This window comes from Protobothrops mucrosquamatus, unplaced genomic scaffold (assembly GCF_001527695.2).
Source record: "Protobothrops mucrosquamatus isolate PMUCROS unplaced genomic scaffold, P.Mucros_1.0 scaffold227, whole genome shotgun sequence".
Classification (NCBI taxonomy): Eukaryota; Metazoa; Chordata; class Lepidosauria; order Squamata; family Viperidae; genus Protobothrops; species Protobothrops mucrosquamatus.
The window spans coordinates 369002-385101 of NW_015386578.1; the positions used below are offsets into that span (position 1 = coordinate 369002).

Here is a 16100-nt window from a genome sequence, read left to right on the forward strand (position 1 = left end):
TGCAAGTACTGTAAACAAGGCCAAATTGGCTGCTTACAGAGATATTCTTGAAGCCTTTTTATCCTTGCAATTAAGCAATATGAAAGTACATTAGACTCTGGGAGGGTTATGTCCTATGATAAAACTGGATTTTCTTTCAGTTCCATTTTCCCAATTCTTTCTAGTACCAACATAAAGCCTGCAAAAGTGGCTAGGGCATTTTTTAAGTCCAGAACATCCAGATAAATCCATAATTTATCTGAGTTTGTCCAGATTTTGTACTCCAATCTGAGTATCCCTACTAGTATACAAAAATGTCCCAAAAGTAGGAAAGTTTGTATACACACATGAAGTGGGAACACCCTGCACAAACCAAAACCAGAACAAATTTAAATGGCTAAATCTGTTTATTTAAGAGTATGGTCAAAATTTGATAGCCATTGGTATGGAACATAACATATGTCTTCCAGTATTTCTTCTCAAACTATAGCATCAGGAAGACTGGGATAACCATGACACTTCACTTTTTCAGCCTTATACAAATAAATAGTCTGGAAGGCTATTATGGGTGATAATGCTAGAAATGGCCAGAAAAAGCCACATGCTGTAATTTCTGGAAAAAGTCGCCCACCACAGCAGGTTGTATTATTCCAAAGCCAAGCCTCAAGCCAGATTGGAATGAATCTACAGTGAACTAGTGTATTTTATGAAAGCTACTTTGCGTTGCTTCAAGGTCTTGATTGAAATTGGGGCCTTGGCTGATTTCTTTTTGTAATCCTGTTCCATAGTTGTTATTGGAAATCTGCTGTGTAGTCCTAAAGTCCAAAATGCTGAGTTCATTTCAGTTGTATATCATCACTACCACCCTTTACTTTGCTCTGAGAGACTGTTCTCTTTATCTGCTTATTAATAAATTGCTTTAGTACAGAATTTAGAAAATAATTTCTTAGACATTGTTGATTGTGCTGCTGCATATATTTCTGATGGATAGTTTTCTGACCTCAGTTATGCCAGATTAAGTATACATTTTAGTTTTGATTAATTAATTTATTACCTGGAAAGTTTACCTATCAACCTTTATTTCCCAGTTTTTAGTTTGTATCTAAAAATGTCTGAGACTTAGACATTTAACTAGAGCAAGTTCAAAGAACAAAGAAAAATGAAACTGCTTATACTAATTTAATTCTATAAAAATAGTTCTTAAAGATTGCTGATGCCTTATATCAGTGTGTTATGCACACATTCCATAATGGCTGGATTAAGCAGTGTTATAATAGTTGTCTCATCTACTGAGACATTATTACAATAAGAGGTTCATAACTTTTTTCAAAGGTTCATTAGAATTGTAGTTTGATCAACAAATGTGTTCTGTTAAGCAGAATCTAACCTCCATTCAGGATACGGTGGGAAAAGGCAATGGTATTTCAAACACTTTCAAGCATGTAGGGCAGATATGCTCCCTGAAACAGAAGATATTGACTCTTGCATACAAATACACCTTGCTTCATTCTGCAGCTTCTGTCAATATTTTTTGGACAGGAGAGGTGGTTAAAGATCAAAGATCAGAGGGCTTGGATATTAAAAGGGCCCAGCAATTGCTGGGGAAACTAGGAAGAACCAAAGTGGGAGAAGATAATCTCTGCTGAAGTTACACCATGGATCTTATGCACAGTACAGGAGTCCAGGCTACCAGCTACCTTCAAGAGAATTTCATGGACTTTCAAGACTGGTTCCTCTTCATCTCAACAGTAGCTGATCTCAGAACAACTTTTTTCTTCTTCTTTCCTATCTGGTTCCAACTGAAGGAAGCAGTGGGAATCCGACTCATCTGGGTAGCTGTCATCGGTGATTGGTTCAACCTTGTTTTCAAGTGGTGAGCATGAGTGAGAATTGCTGATCATCATATCTGAATTCAGGAACAACTTCTGCTCTCATTCTTCTAGCTCAAAGACCAAAGTGACTTTTACAACCCTTCCTTATTGCAATTTGGTGCTTAACTCAGAGCATAGTTCTTTGCATGCTGTGAAGCATGCAAAAGTATACAATATACAATAATATAAGAAAAAGATAATTCTGCTTATAAATTCCAGATTTTTACTCTTTTTTGAAGGGCCAGCACAAATCATAATTTATAAGTTGGCTGTAATGCTAAAGACTGTTGGCTGCGAAGCAAGAAAGGAATAAGGAGAGGGAGATGACTGGGAAGAAGACACTAGGGTTTTCCTCCAAACAAGCATTTTATCATTTCCAGGTTATATTTCATATAGGCCCCCTCGGAGAATTGAATTTGGGACACTTAAGGAAAAGGGAGCAGGCTTGAAGGCTGCCATTATTCTCTCTCCTCTCTCTCTTCAGAAATTAACTGGTTCTTTGTTTATTTGCTTAAATAGTCTGAGCATCCATTTGTTCCATGGATTTTTATTCTGTCACAAACTGGGATTCAGGTATCATGAGGAAACCTATGGGCAATTTTGTCTCCATATTATTTTATATACAATTGTTTGGGAATAAGTTCTATTGAATTTAAGCAGCTTTACAAATAGATTATGTGCTGTAGTGTATGTCCAGAATGTCCTCTCAGGCTCCAATCCAATTTAATTGGGAATCAATTTTACTAAATATAAGGCATCTTGCCTTCTGAATAGGTAAGTGTAATATTATTCCTTACAAAAAAAACCTTTGACATTTTTAGATCTTAGAATTTTGTTAATTTGCAACTTCTAGAATTTGATCTTCTCTATGACAGAAGTGAAACTGATAAGTACTCCAACCTGTATATTATAATATGCATTCTTAATTTTGTTGAAAAAATAATAATTGATTTTGCTGAATGAAGGAAAACAATAAAAGACTGACTGTTGAGATTTTATTTTAAAATTGTATGGCTACTTTTCTAGTAAAATAATCCTCAGAGCTTGCAAAAATAAAAATGAAAATTCAGAAAAAAGCGGCAAGATTATTAAGAGTAGCAAAGGTAATACATGTTTCTGAGTCAAATATTTTTGTCTTATAATTTTCATAATTCTTAGTGCTAGGAATTATGACAGCACAGGTTGGAGAAGGCTGCCCAAGTCTATCCTTACTTGAAAGGCTTTTAATTCTAGAACTCGTCTTGCAGACAAATATGAAATTAGAAACTTGAAATCTTCCTTTTTAAAATTCTCTGGTATGCCTGGAACTGTTAAGGGTCTATTTGTTGTCTTATGCCTGCTATGGCTTTGTCCTTTACTGGGATCAGAATTACTTTTAATTTTCCTTTCTTCTAGGATCCTCTTTGGAGAGAGGCCCTACTGGTGGATACATGAGACAGATTTCTATGGCAATGCAACACCTCCAGTAATCCGGCAGTTTCCCATTACCTGTGAAACTGGTCCAGGTGAGGTTGCATATCTCGTATCCCCTACTTTCCCAGTACCTTCCTTAACCCACTGCAGCTGCAGCCTTCCTTTGACCGATTTCATTGTATGCATCTTCAGGTAGTCCTTCTGGTCATGCCATGGGGTCTTCTGGGGTCTACTATGTCATGGTAACAGCACTGCTATCACAACTATTGCCACAGAAGCAAAACACACTGAGAGGCAGGTAAGGTCTACGTGCCTGCTGGATATGTGAGAGCAGGAACTGAGAGAGCTCCTTTTTTGCTCTTCTGTCCTGTAAATACCTTCCCCCATTCCCATTTCCCTTTAAGGGGAAGGTATTGATACTAGATAATGGAAGAAAAAACATACCTAAACATTGTCTCAATTCACTATTTCATTTTCAGGTAGTTGATGTTTTTATTTGTTTGTGATAATTGATGCCACAATTCACACATTAAATATTATCTGTATGCAACATGAAATAAACTGTGTAGTTATACAGCAGTATTAAAGCTGATTATAAATCAGCAATAACTTTCATGAAATCAAGATCAAGATTCAAAATTGAAGCATTATTCAGGTATAATGATTTGACTTATGACCACAATTCAGCCCAAAATTTCTATTGCTCAGTGAGACATTTGTTAATTTTGCCCCATTTTATGACCTTTCTTACCACAATTAAGTGAATCACTGTAGTTGTTAAGTTAGTAACATAGTTTTTAAATGAATCTGGCTTCCCCATTGACTTTGCTTGTCAAAAGGTTGCAAAAGGTAATCGCATGACCCCTGGGCATGGCGACAGTCATAAATATGAACCAGTCACCACGCATCTGAATTCTGATCACATGACCATGGGGCTTCTGCAACAGTCATGTGAAAAATGTTCATAAGTCACTTTTTTTAGTGTCGTAACTTTGATCAGTAAAAGAACTGTGGTAAGTCGAGGATCACCTGTATTTGTGGAAAATTGGATTTTGTGGAGTTTCAGTGTCATCCTTCCACTGTTTTTTTTTTTCAGTTGATTTGGGGAACCTTTGACAAATGTGTGCGTTGAAACATAATTATGAAAACATCTGACTGATTAACTTGTTTCAGGGAATCATCTATTTGTTAAGAGGTGCCACACAAAAGGAGATAACAAAATGTATTTTTGACTGCCAAACTGATTAGATAAATTTATCTAATCATAGAGTAAGTGAAGCCACAGCAGACATCTTGTCAGTTTAACACAGATACACAAACATGAATATCCATAGGATAGTCAAAAAAGTCAGGATGAGGGCAACAGTGTAATGAATAAAGTTCTGCCAGGTTTGTATGTATGCCTGTGTGCAGAACATATAAAAAACAGACAGAACTTTGATTTCACTATCCTAGCTATTATCTTGACTCTTTTTAAATCACATTGCATACTGTAGCACCCCTATATACCATATAAAATCTCAAAACTACAGGTGGTTCCAAAATCTTGGATGCAATCCCCAAGTCCAAATGCTTTTAAATATAATTTTATTAAAGTTTTTTTTAAAGGAAGATTAAAAACTAATACAACTAAGAAAAGAAGAAAAATAAAAAAGAAAGTTAAAAGTGCAAGGGGGTAAAATAAAAGAAAAATAGAGAAGAAAAAAGAAATAGCTTCCAATCTTTACAGCAGTTATAAGTACAATTATAAATTCACCTCTTTATAGTTACAACATAACTCTCTATAATCTAACCTAATTCATTAAAACTATAAATTCATTTTTTTTGTTTAAGTAAAACATCCATTAGAGGTTTCTAGGCAGCAATATATAAATAAATCCTTTTTCTGATCAAAGTGGTCAATTTAGCTATATTAGTAAATTTCATCATTTTTACTAACCATTCCTCTATTCTGAGTAGTGCCAAATTTCTTCATCTTTGCATATACAATAATCTTGCTGTAATTATATACAAATATATATATGTGTATACATATATATGTGTGTGTGTATACATATGTATATATGTGTGTATATATATATGCATATGTATATATGTATGTGTATGTATGTGTGTGTATGTATGTATGTATATGTATGTTTGTATATATATATATATATATATATATAATATCCAAATAAATACAGACCACCAAGAGAGCATCTATAAAATATAGAATTTAATCTACCTAGCTTTCGTCAACAAAACGTTTGACATCGTCAGGGTTAAAAGGCAAGTACCGATTGAAGTCTTATATACCGTTGCCGAGTGTCTGTTTCCGGCTCCTGGAGCGCGTAACTGGCCCCAGCTGATCCTGCCGTACTTCGAGCCTATTGCTCACGTCATCGTTCACCCCTCTCCTTCTCCGAGCTTGTGTTTCCTCCCCTACCGTCCCATTCGCTATTGTAATGCTATGCATATCCAGGGGCCAGCTGTTACAGCCCTTCCTTCGTGCAGCCCCTCCAGTATTCCGTATGTGATTGTATCCCAGGTCCGAGGGGGGGAGAGGGGGATCATCTCCTATGCTCTTACAAATCCCGTCCCCACTCCGTTCCTGCCTGCTGTTATCCTCGTGCCATAGCGGAGGTTCTCTCCTTTTCTCCTACCGACCTCGGTTCTGCGCGGCATACGCCCCGTTCCCATTTCTTCGTCCTCACGTGTCTCCCGAGCGCCCTCCGTAACTATCCCATTAATAGCGCTCTCTCGTTCAGTCTGCTGCCGGAGAGTTGCTAACTGCACTGGAGGGGGGTGTTGTCCTTCCTTCTGCCTTGATCGAGTTATCATCATATGTCTGCTGGTGCCATTAGAAACTAGTTCCTCTTTATTATGGTCTTCCGACCTTCTGCCCTCCTGTCCCTCAGACTCCGTTCCACAGCCGGGTATGTTATTTCTCCATTCCAGGGTAGAGTCACTTCTCAGGTGCCTTGACGGTTCCTGCGGGGGATGTTTATTGGGGACCATCCGCTGGCGACTCGGTGGGAGTTGTCCATCCGATGGTGGGTGAGTGGGTGATGGAGGGTACAGGTACCAAGTGGTCTTCTTCTTCCGATCATGCAGTCCATAGTTGAATCTTCCATGGTCGTCCGTGCGGCGGCTGGTATTCCACACTCTTAGGGCTTGGTGTGCAGAGCACAAATCGACGTGGCGATTGATGGAATCAGTTCCTGAGAACCATGCCTCTTTTAGCAAGCGACCTCCCTTCATGGTGTCATTGGCCAGGATTTGAGTGTTCTCAAAATCAAAATTATGTCCCTGTTCGGACATATGGGCCCAGATCTGGGAGTATGGCTCTGCTCGCTTAACTGCCAATTTGTGCTCTTGCAGGCATGTTTTTAATCTCTTTGAAGTTTCGCCTACATAGTTGCTCTTACACCACGTAGTTTATTTTATAAATGACTGCTGACCTTTCAGTAATGGGAAGCTGATCCTTCGGGCGCATTATCTTAGCCCGTAAGGTTTGATTGGGCTTGTGGGCCACTATGTTATATGGCGCCAGTAATCTAGCCGTGGCCTCTGATACATTATTAATATACGGCAGGGATACCCGCACCGTTCGTATTGGAGGTCCTTCCTTACTCTGACCCGTTCTGGGGTTCCAGCATCATGCTATGCCGTTTAACGAACCTAGGAGGGTAACCGTTCATCCGGCATGTGCGGAACAGGTATTTCATCTCCTCCACCTTAGACTCAGCCGTGCTGCAATGTGACTGTACCCATTTAAATAGGGCTTTGATACAGCTGACCTTATGGGAAGTCGGATGATTGCTATGGTAGTGGAGGATACTATCTGTATGCGTGGGTTTTCAATAGACCTTGGTGTTAAGCGTGCCATCCGGCAAGCGTTGGATTGACACGTCTAGGAAGGCTATCGAACCCTGGATCTCCTCCTCTACCGTAAATTTTATGTCCGAGTATATTGAATTTAACAATCCCATAAAGTCATCCTGTCGACTACGTTTGACGACCACAAAAGTGTCGTCAACGTATCAGGCCCAGAACTTGGGCTGATAGCAGGCCATAGCCTCTCATTCTAACTGCTGGAGGACCGCCTCTGCCACCACGCTGGATATTGGGGAGCCCATGGGTGTACCCTTCACCTGCTCATACGTTACACCCTGAAAGATGAAGTAGGTTGTTAGACATAGTTGTAGCAGCTGCACTAAATCTTCGGTACGTAGGGAGTCCTGGTGGCCAGCCCCCCCTTGTTCTTCTAGCTGGTCCCTCAGGACCCTAATCGCTAGGTCCTGGGGGATGGAGGTAAAGAGTGAGGTGACATCAAAAGAGACCATCACCTCATCCTCCTCCACTCTAAGGGTTCTAATCTTCTCCAGGAACTCCCCTGCCGATTTAACCACCTTGTGGCTGCCATCAACCAAATACGCAATACGGGTGCTGAGCCACTTAAGCGAGCAGAGCCATACTCCCAGATCTGGGCCCATATGTCCGAACAGGGACATAATTTTGATTTTGAGAACACTCAAACCCTGGCCAATGACACCACGAAGGGAGGTCGCTTGCTAAAAGAGGCATGGTTCTCAGGAACTGATTCCATCAATCGCCACGTTGATTTGTGCTCTGCACACCAAGCCCTAAGAGTGTGGAATACCAGCCGCCGCACGGACGACCATGGAAGATTCAACTATGGACTGCATGATCGGAAGAAGACCCCTTGGTACCTGTACCCTCCATCACCCACTCACCCACCATCGGATGGACAACTCCCACCGAGTTGCCAGCGGATGGTCCCCAATAAACATCCCCCGCAGGAACCGTCAAGGCACCTGAGAAGTGACTCTGCCCTGGAATGGAGAAATAACATACCCGGCTGTGGAACGGAGTCTGAGGGACAGGAGGGCAGAAGGTCGGAAGACCATAATAAAGAGGGACTACTTTCTAATGGCACCAGCAGACATATGATGATAACTCGATCAAGGCAGAAGGAAGGACAACACCCCCCTCCAGCGCAGTTAGCAACTCTCCGGCAGCAGACTGAACGAGAGAGCGCTATTAATGGGATAGTTACGGAGGGCGCTCGGGAGACACGTGAGGACGAAGAAATGGGAACGGGGCGTATGCCGCGCAGAACCGAGGTCGGTAGGAGAAAAAGGAGAGAACCTCCGCTATGGCACGAGGATAACAGCAGGCAGGAACGGAGTGGGGACGGGATTTGTAGGAGCATAGGGGATGATCCCCCTCTCCCCCCCTCGGACCTGGGATACAATCACATACGGAATACTGGAGGGGCTGCACGAAGGAAGGGCTGTAACAGCTGGCCCCTAGATACACATAGCATTACAGTAGCGAATGGGACGGTAGGGGAAGAAACACAAGCTCGGAGAATGAGAGGGGTGAACGATGATGTGAGCAATAGGCTCGAAGTACGGCAGGATCAGCTGGGGCCAGTTACGCGCTCCAGGAGCCGGAAACAGACACTCGGCAACGGTATATAAGACTTCAATCGGTACTTGCCTTTTAACCCTGACGATGTCAAACGTTTTGTTGACGAAAGCTAGGTAGATTAAATTCTATATTTTATAGATGCTCTCTTGGTGGTCTGTATTTATTTGGCTATTATGATTTTTCCCAAGAGTCGAATTTTTAGTGTTATTTCTACATATACATACATACATACATACATACATACATACATACATACATACATATATGAATCAAGAATTTTCTAGGTTTTTTTATACATCCACCAAACATTATAAAATATCCTTTCTCATTAATACTTCCAACATAAATATGCAGTGCCTTTGTGTATTCTAAACACCAGGCGGTCAAAGCTCAAAAAGCCAGGTGAGCACAAAGGAAGGGAAGGCTATCACAATATGATTCACAATGAAGGGGCAAATCTTATAGCCCCTTCCCTACTCCACTGCCATTTCAAAAGCTCACCCCTCTGCTGAGATAATTAGCAAAAAGAGAATTGATGTTTATATTTACATTCATTGGCAGAGAGATTACAAGAGAATAAGCAGGCATTTATTCTGTGAGGGGAGGAGAAAACAGGACAGCAGAAATTGCCTAGATATTACTTGTTCCCTCTCTTGCAGAGCATAGATTAGAGAAGGGATTACAAAAGAGTAAGCAGTATGTGCCTGCTTATTCTCTTGTAATCTCTCCCTGCCCAAACTCTCAGTGCTGAAAGTGAAGGAACCCTCCCCCCAGCAAATCAGCATAGGACAACTCTAATGGCAATCGTGTGACTGAGGGACACTGTGAAGGTCATAGACAGACATTGGTTGTAGTTATTTTTTCCAGTACTGTTATATTAAACAGTCACAAAACAAAGCAGTTAGTGAGAACTATCTGCATTTAATTAATTTACTGTAGAATTAGCTAAACAAAATCTTGTTATTTCCTGTTCTGGCACAACATTCAAAGGACAAATTGGCCTTTAGTCTAAGATGTCCCTTGAGTGCAATTAAGAACTGCTTTTGCCCTGAAACTTTCCATCCTCCCCATTATAGGTGTCTGCATGGTCTTCTTTGGGTAGGATTCTGGGCTATACAAGTCTGTGTCTGCTTGTCCAGAGTGTTCATTGCTGCACACTTCCCACATCAAGTGATTGCAGGTGTTATTTCAGGTAAGCTATTCCTAGTCTTGAATAAATAAAAGAATAAAACCCTGTAAATATCAAGAGAATGCCAACTCAATGAATGATTGACTTATTCTACAGGCATACTGGTGGCTGTGGTTTTTGAACAAGTCCATTCCATCTACACTGCCAGCTTCATGCGATATGTTGGAACTATTGGCTTCCTCTTTGGTTTTGCCTTAGGCTTCTATCTGCTGCTCAAGATGCTGGGTGTAGATCTCTTATGGACACTTGAGAAGGCCCACAAATGGTGTGAACGGCCTGAATGGGTCCATATTGACACAACCCCTTTTGCCAGTCTGTTACGCAATCTGGGCATTTTGTTTGGGCTGGGATTTGGACTCAACTCCCCAATGTATACAGAAATGTGCAAAGGGAAGCAAAGCCAAGGGCTGATCTTCCATTTCAGTTGCATCATTTTTTCATTGCTGGTCCTGCACCTGTTTGATTCCTTTGAACTACCCACTGATCAGGAGATCCTTTTCTACATTCTCTCATTCTGTAAGTGCACTTGCGCCCACATCTGTGCAGTGGCCCTGATCCCCTATAGCATTTTCTGCCTCCTTCGGCCATTGGACAAGAAAGATTTATAAGGAACAAATGTTCTGCAATAGAGAGCAACTTTGGACATGTATCTTCAACTCTGAAGACTAAAGGTTTATAAACTAAGATATGTTGTTGTCTCTTTTGTGGATGATTAAACAGTGTCTTAATCCCTTCCATATACTGATGAATATAGCTGTCTTCAGACAGAAATAATTTGATATCCTGGTTGGACAGGGAGGAAAAGCAGATAGTTTAACCAGAAAATAAAGCTGAGTGGCATCTGGGATGTCTCTTAGAAAAGCTTCTGAGGGATTCCAACCAGAACAGAAGACTAAGTTACCTGCTAGTTTGCAAACAAGCCAGAAACAGTTACAATCAGAGTTTTAATAGTAGCCTGGAAGAACTATTTGCTGTATTTGCATTGTCTGCTCTCCCCCCCCCCCACACACACACACCCGCATTCTGGTTCCTTTTCCATGTTCATCATACATTCTTTTCTCTTTTTTCATGTGAATGTTTGTGCATTTATCTCCAAACAATGTTAGGCACAAATCTTGCTTTTCACCATTTTCTTATCACTTTGGACCAAGTTATCTTATAGACAAGAAACAATGGGTGGAAACTAATCAAGAGAGAAGCAACCTAGAACTAAACAGAAATTTCCTAATGGTGAAACAATAAATCAATGGAAAAGCTTTCCTCCAGAAGTTGTAGGTGCTCCATTACTGGAGGTGTTTAAAGAGACTGGACAGCCATTTGTCAGAAATAGTATAGAGTCTCCAGCTTGAGCAGGGGGTTGGATTAAAAGACCTCCAAGGTTTCTTCCAACTCTATTACTCTATGTTCTAATCAATTTACTGCCATTCTGATGTTGTGATGGAGGCTTTTTCTTTCACGTGTAATCAGATGTTTGGTACAGAATAAGCAGAACCATAAATCATCAGATTGATGCAGGGTTAAATTTGTATACCATTTTTAACACCAAAAGGATTTATGCACTTTCTTAGACTCACATTTCTATGCCTGCTTTTCAAAACATGATTCAGAATCCTATCACAGTACTTTTTGCACAAAGTTATGTACTCAACAGCTTGAACATATAAGCAGGTGAACTATCCAGTAACAGGCTATTACATAAGAAGAAAACTTATGAACCTTCCTCTCATTATTATTATGCTGCCTAGTGGTGCAATGTTTAGAATGCAATATTGCAGGCTAATGCTGCTTACGGTCAGTAGTTCAATCCCGATAGGCTTAAGACTGATTCAGCCTTCCATCCTTCCGAGGTCGATAAAATAAGGACCCAGATTGTTGGGGGCAAGATGATGACATTGTAAACCGTTGATCCTAAGATATAACAGGACTTTTTTAAAAAACCTTCCCAATTTAGTACTTTCCAGGTGTATTAGGAATACAAATTCCAAAATGTCCAACCAAGAATTCTGAGAATTCTAAGCATACCAGTCCACATATATTCAGAGGAGGCCAAATTAGGCAAGACTGAGCAAAGAATTATGTCTGTTAAACTCCTTTCCAAATGGTTCAGCAGAAAACAACATACACTATTAGAAACAAATACATCAGCAAACATCTGCAGTGTTTAATTTGTGATACTGAAACATCACAAATTGTATGGAACGTGCATCATAGCACATTTCTGAAAAATGCAATTCTTCTCAATACCAAAAAAACCCTGCTTGGTTTATGGTAAAGCTTCTTCCTACAGATATAAGATAGTTTCCAGACATGCTTGTTTTACATATCACACCTCTCTTACATATTTTATCTCTTTCATATCTAGTAATATCCCTCTTTGCAATATTAGACCAGTGATCATTCTTTTCTGCTGATACTGGCATGCTCAAAAAACAAAAATAGATTATTGTATTATTAAATAGTCCTTAAGGAACAATTATGGCAGAATCATTTGCTTCTTCCCTAACTGCATTATTGTCCAGATGCCCAGTCATTGTTCCGAGTTTTATTTGCTGGCGAATGCCTGAAGAAGGGCCTCCACTTCCGATCGTTGGCTCATCCTTGTAGCTTTGCCCTGATAGCGCCCATGTTTCTCTGCTCCTTTTCCTTCCAGTAGTTCAGCAACTCTTGTGGGAAGAACAAGAGGTGAATCAATATGTTCCTTACTCATCAGTTGGGCAATTAATAAAACAACAGACCAGAGCTACATTCTCAATGGTCGCCAAATTAATAGCTTGATTGTACTTCTTCAACTGGTGTGAATAACTCACCTGGGACCCAGTTTCTCCACTGCTTCTGAAGGCCCTGCCAACAGAAAAAGCCCAGCTGCTTTTTCATCTCCCACAGATAAGAAAAGGAGGGTTTCCTGTTGAAAGGATAGTGTTTCAGATCTAATGCTGCTAAACAAATTCTTTACAAATACAATTAAATCACTGCTCAACGGTACCACTGTATAGGAATATTTAAATCAGGATTTTGCTGAAGAAATGCCCGAATTGCGATTATCTGACAATGGGAACATCACAACAGCCATACATAAGGAACAGTCATAAATCTCTTTGTTCAATGCTATTATATTACGAATGTTCAGTGCTGTTATATTTCATTGAACAAATGGTTGTTAACATGGTCTACCTGTATCATAAGTAGGAACTTCCTTTAAAATAGGAAATCTTCAACAAATAAAAGATTTTTTAAAAAAAAAATTCAGAGAAACAAGAAAAGACTCACCGCAGAGCCAAATTCATTTGCAATTATATTCATAAACTCAGAGTCACCATCTTTCCTGTAGAAAGGAGAAAGATATTCCATGATTCCCTAAGAACAATAGAAAAATTCTTTCCTATTTTTAAATTTTTATAAGAAATAATTCCAAACTTGCACTCTCATACCACTGTCTGTAACAGATCTGTCAGCTACACAAAAAGGAAACCATCAATGCCTAGATTGGTTTGATAATTTAATTAGTATTAACTTCAGCTTTTTGGAGATTTAAAATATAACAATGCTTGATGGAGCTTCAAAGAATTTATTATTAAAGTAAAAATAGAGTTCTCAAGACACTAAAATATTCTTGTTGATAACATTAAATATCATTTCATGTTTGTGGGATATATGGGAGATGAAGGTGACTTCCATTTTCTTGAATTTCTAATTTCTAATTATCTAAGACATTCATTGGTTCTACCATACTGACATTGTCAGACTGGTGTTGACTCTTAGCAAACATAGATTTTCTCATGGTGATCTGCCAAACTAGCCAAGCTTAAACATGAGGAATCTTTTGCCTCACCTGTGTAAGACAAATACTGGCTGTTGAGCTGAGGTGTTTCTGAAGTTCTGCGCTGTAAGAACAGCTAAATCTCTTAGCAAATTCACATTATTCTGAAAAAAGAAGTACATCATGGATATGTTACACTCAATCAATTCCATTCAGTAAAGATTAACCGACTGAGGAAATGACTGAGCAGAGAAATTCCTAGCAAGGTAAAGAAGGGCAAGGATGCAATAAATGTTACTGAGCTTCTCCATGATCAAGCTATAGTGTACCCATCTGGATTCTAAATCACATGTAATTTTGTGCTGGGAGAACAGACCTTGAATGGTCCTAAAAATAGGCACAATCTGCCTGCAACTGGTTCTCAATCATGTCCTTCTAGAGACTGGATGACATCTTTCCAGATGAACCAGAACCATTCTGAAAATTGCATAGTCACTATCATTCCTGACTAACCCAACTTCCTCAAACCTGATTTCCATATTCCGTTACTAAACATGCTTTTCTGTAAACTGCTTACCAATGTTTTATTCTAACATAAAGTTGTCAGTGTATCTTGCTGTGGCTACTGTAAAGTGAGGCCTGAAACTTTCCATGGCAGAAAATGAAGTGACATAAACGTACCTTCTGAAGTAGTTTCACAGATCTCTGCAGCCTTTTCACAGCTTCTACATGTTCTTCGGGACCATTCCTAAAATACAAAGGCAACCACAGGACTCAGGAAAGACTGTATAGTATCTTATTGAGCGTAAGCTTTGAGGAGAAATTTGTGAGAGGAACAACTTGTGTTAATAGGGGATGTAGAACTGAATTGTAATAGGAATTGCTGTATGATTTCAGAACAATTTTTTTTCAGGTTAGGAACAATTTTTCCAAGGCTTACATTACTTATCATGAACTTTAAATATACTTAAATAAATTATCTGTTCCTCTTAAGTAAATAATTAACCTGTGTGCCATTAATTCTGGATTTAAGAAAAATCTCAAAGTTCAGCTGCTTTTCTTTCTACTGCTTAAGTGGAATTCCCAGGCCAATAAGTCTGAAATAGTTTCTCTGTGATTGTGTGTAGAGGTGCCCATTAGTGATATACAGAAAATAGAATACTTGCTTAAGCAGTGATGTCAGGGCCTTTTCAGTGGCATGGCTTCGATCCAGACTTTTCAGCACCCGATTGCCAGCAAGAAAAATTAAGTTGATTTTGTTCTTTTTCCCCTTTTCCGTACCCAAGAGTTTAATGACCTTTTGAACAAACACATACTGACTCAGATTAAAAGATTTTACAAGTACAAAGAGGCTATTTTTGTTCTGTAGGGCAGTCTGACATGCACATCTGAAGAAATTCAATTTATAAAACTCTTGAATGTGGGGCCTCACCTGCAGGTCACTGAGATTGGAGACATGTGTGCCACAACACATATTGGCATCAATACCTTCAATGCTTATTATCCGAACTGGCCCAGTATGATCATCTGGCAAGCCACGGCTTCTTACCTATAATACAGTATCTGGTTAAAGAAGAATACAAAGTAGTTTCTTTTTCCACTACTGCAGCCCAAACTTACCCTCTCAACTTCAGGATCACCCACAGCAAACTCTCGTACCATCACAGGGACCCGAACTCGAATTTTTTCATTCACACTCTGCTCAAGGACTGTCACCTGATCTACTGTCATTGATGAGGTGTCTAGCTCAATAGTGCTTCGCTGACGGCCCAGCTCCCTACAATGGTTAAAGAAAGGCAATATTCCCCTCACTTGTTATGGAGAAAATGTAGATCCACAAAGAGGCTTTTTGGCCGTTCCATGATCTTCTTTTGATTAAGAATTAGAGTGGAATGAAATGGGTACAGCAATATTATGCATGTTTATCTGGAAATTACATAGCTTATTAACCCTTGTGCAAATATGAATTGTGGTGAAATCAGACTTTAATTTCATTCACTAGTTTAACATTCTATATCAACCTTCATTTGTTCATTCGTTTAATCATTCATTCATTCATTCATGGAATTTCTAGGCTTGCCAATTCCAGAAAAATTCTCTGAAGCTTCCCAATAAAAAAAAGATAAAAATAATATCAAATTAAATGAACAGTAGCCTGAAGAGAACAAAAGCAAAAACATTCATGAATAATTTAAAAAGGTCCAAAGATACATTGACCCAAGGCCCAGGAAAACAGCTAGTTTTTAAGGGTAATTTAAGGACATGGGCAGAGGGGATTGTACAAATATCTGTGGGCTACAGGATGCTCTTCTAGAAGTAGGGGGAACAATAGAGAAGGCTGATTTCTTGAATATCCTTGATGACACTGCTTGATTGACATGACCCAAAACAAGCCAACTCTGTTGGCTCGTAAGAGACAGGCAGACACTATAGCTGATAGTCCCTCAGATAA

General features: G+C 39.6%; 2 protein-coding genes across 2 annotated transcripts in view; one reads left to right on the forward strand and one right to left on the reverse strand.

Moving 5' to 3' along the window:
- Nucleotides 1-1201: 1201 nt before the first annotated feature.
- Nucleotides 1202-10563, forward strand: LOC107285920 (glucose-6-phosphatase-like). Its single transcript, XM_015814189.1, has 5 exons — nt 1202-1852; nt 3246-3355; nt 3456-3561; nt 9779-9894; nt 9988-10563. Exons 1-5 carry the CDS (start codon nt 1635-1637, stop codon nt 10497-10499), a joined length of 1062 nt encoding a protein of 353 aa, XP_015669675.1. The 5' UTR covers nt 1202-1634; the 3' UTR covers nt 10500-10563.
- Nucleotides 10564-12028: 1465 nt separating this feature from the next.
- Nucleotides 12029-16100, reverse strand: part of LOC107285921 (alanyl-tRNA editing protein Aarsd1-like) — a 47550-nt gene continuing 43478 nt past the window's right edge. The window contains 8 exon segments of the mRNA XM_015814191.1: nt 12029-12554; nt 12699-12793; nt 13159-13213; nt 13721-13812; nt 14330-14396; nt 14815-14945; nt 15081-15197; nt 15269-15425. Of these exon segments, the coding sequence (XP_015669677.1) occupies nt 12419-12554; nt 12699-12793; nt 13159-13213; nt 13721-13812; nt 14330-14396; nt 14815-14945; nt 15081-15197; nt 15269-15425 (850 nt within the window). The 3' untranslated portion in view covers nt 12029-12418.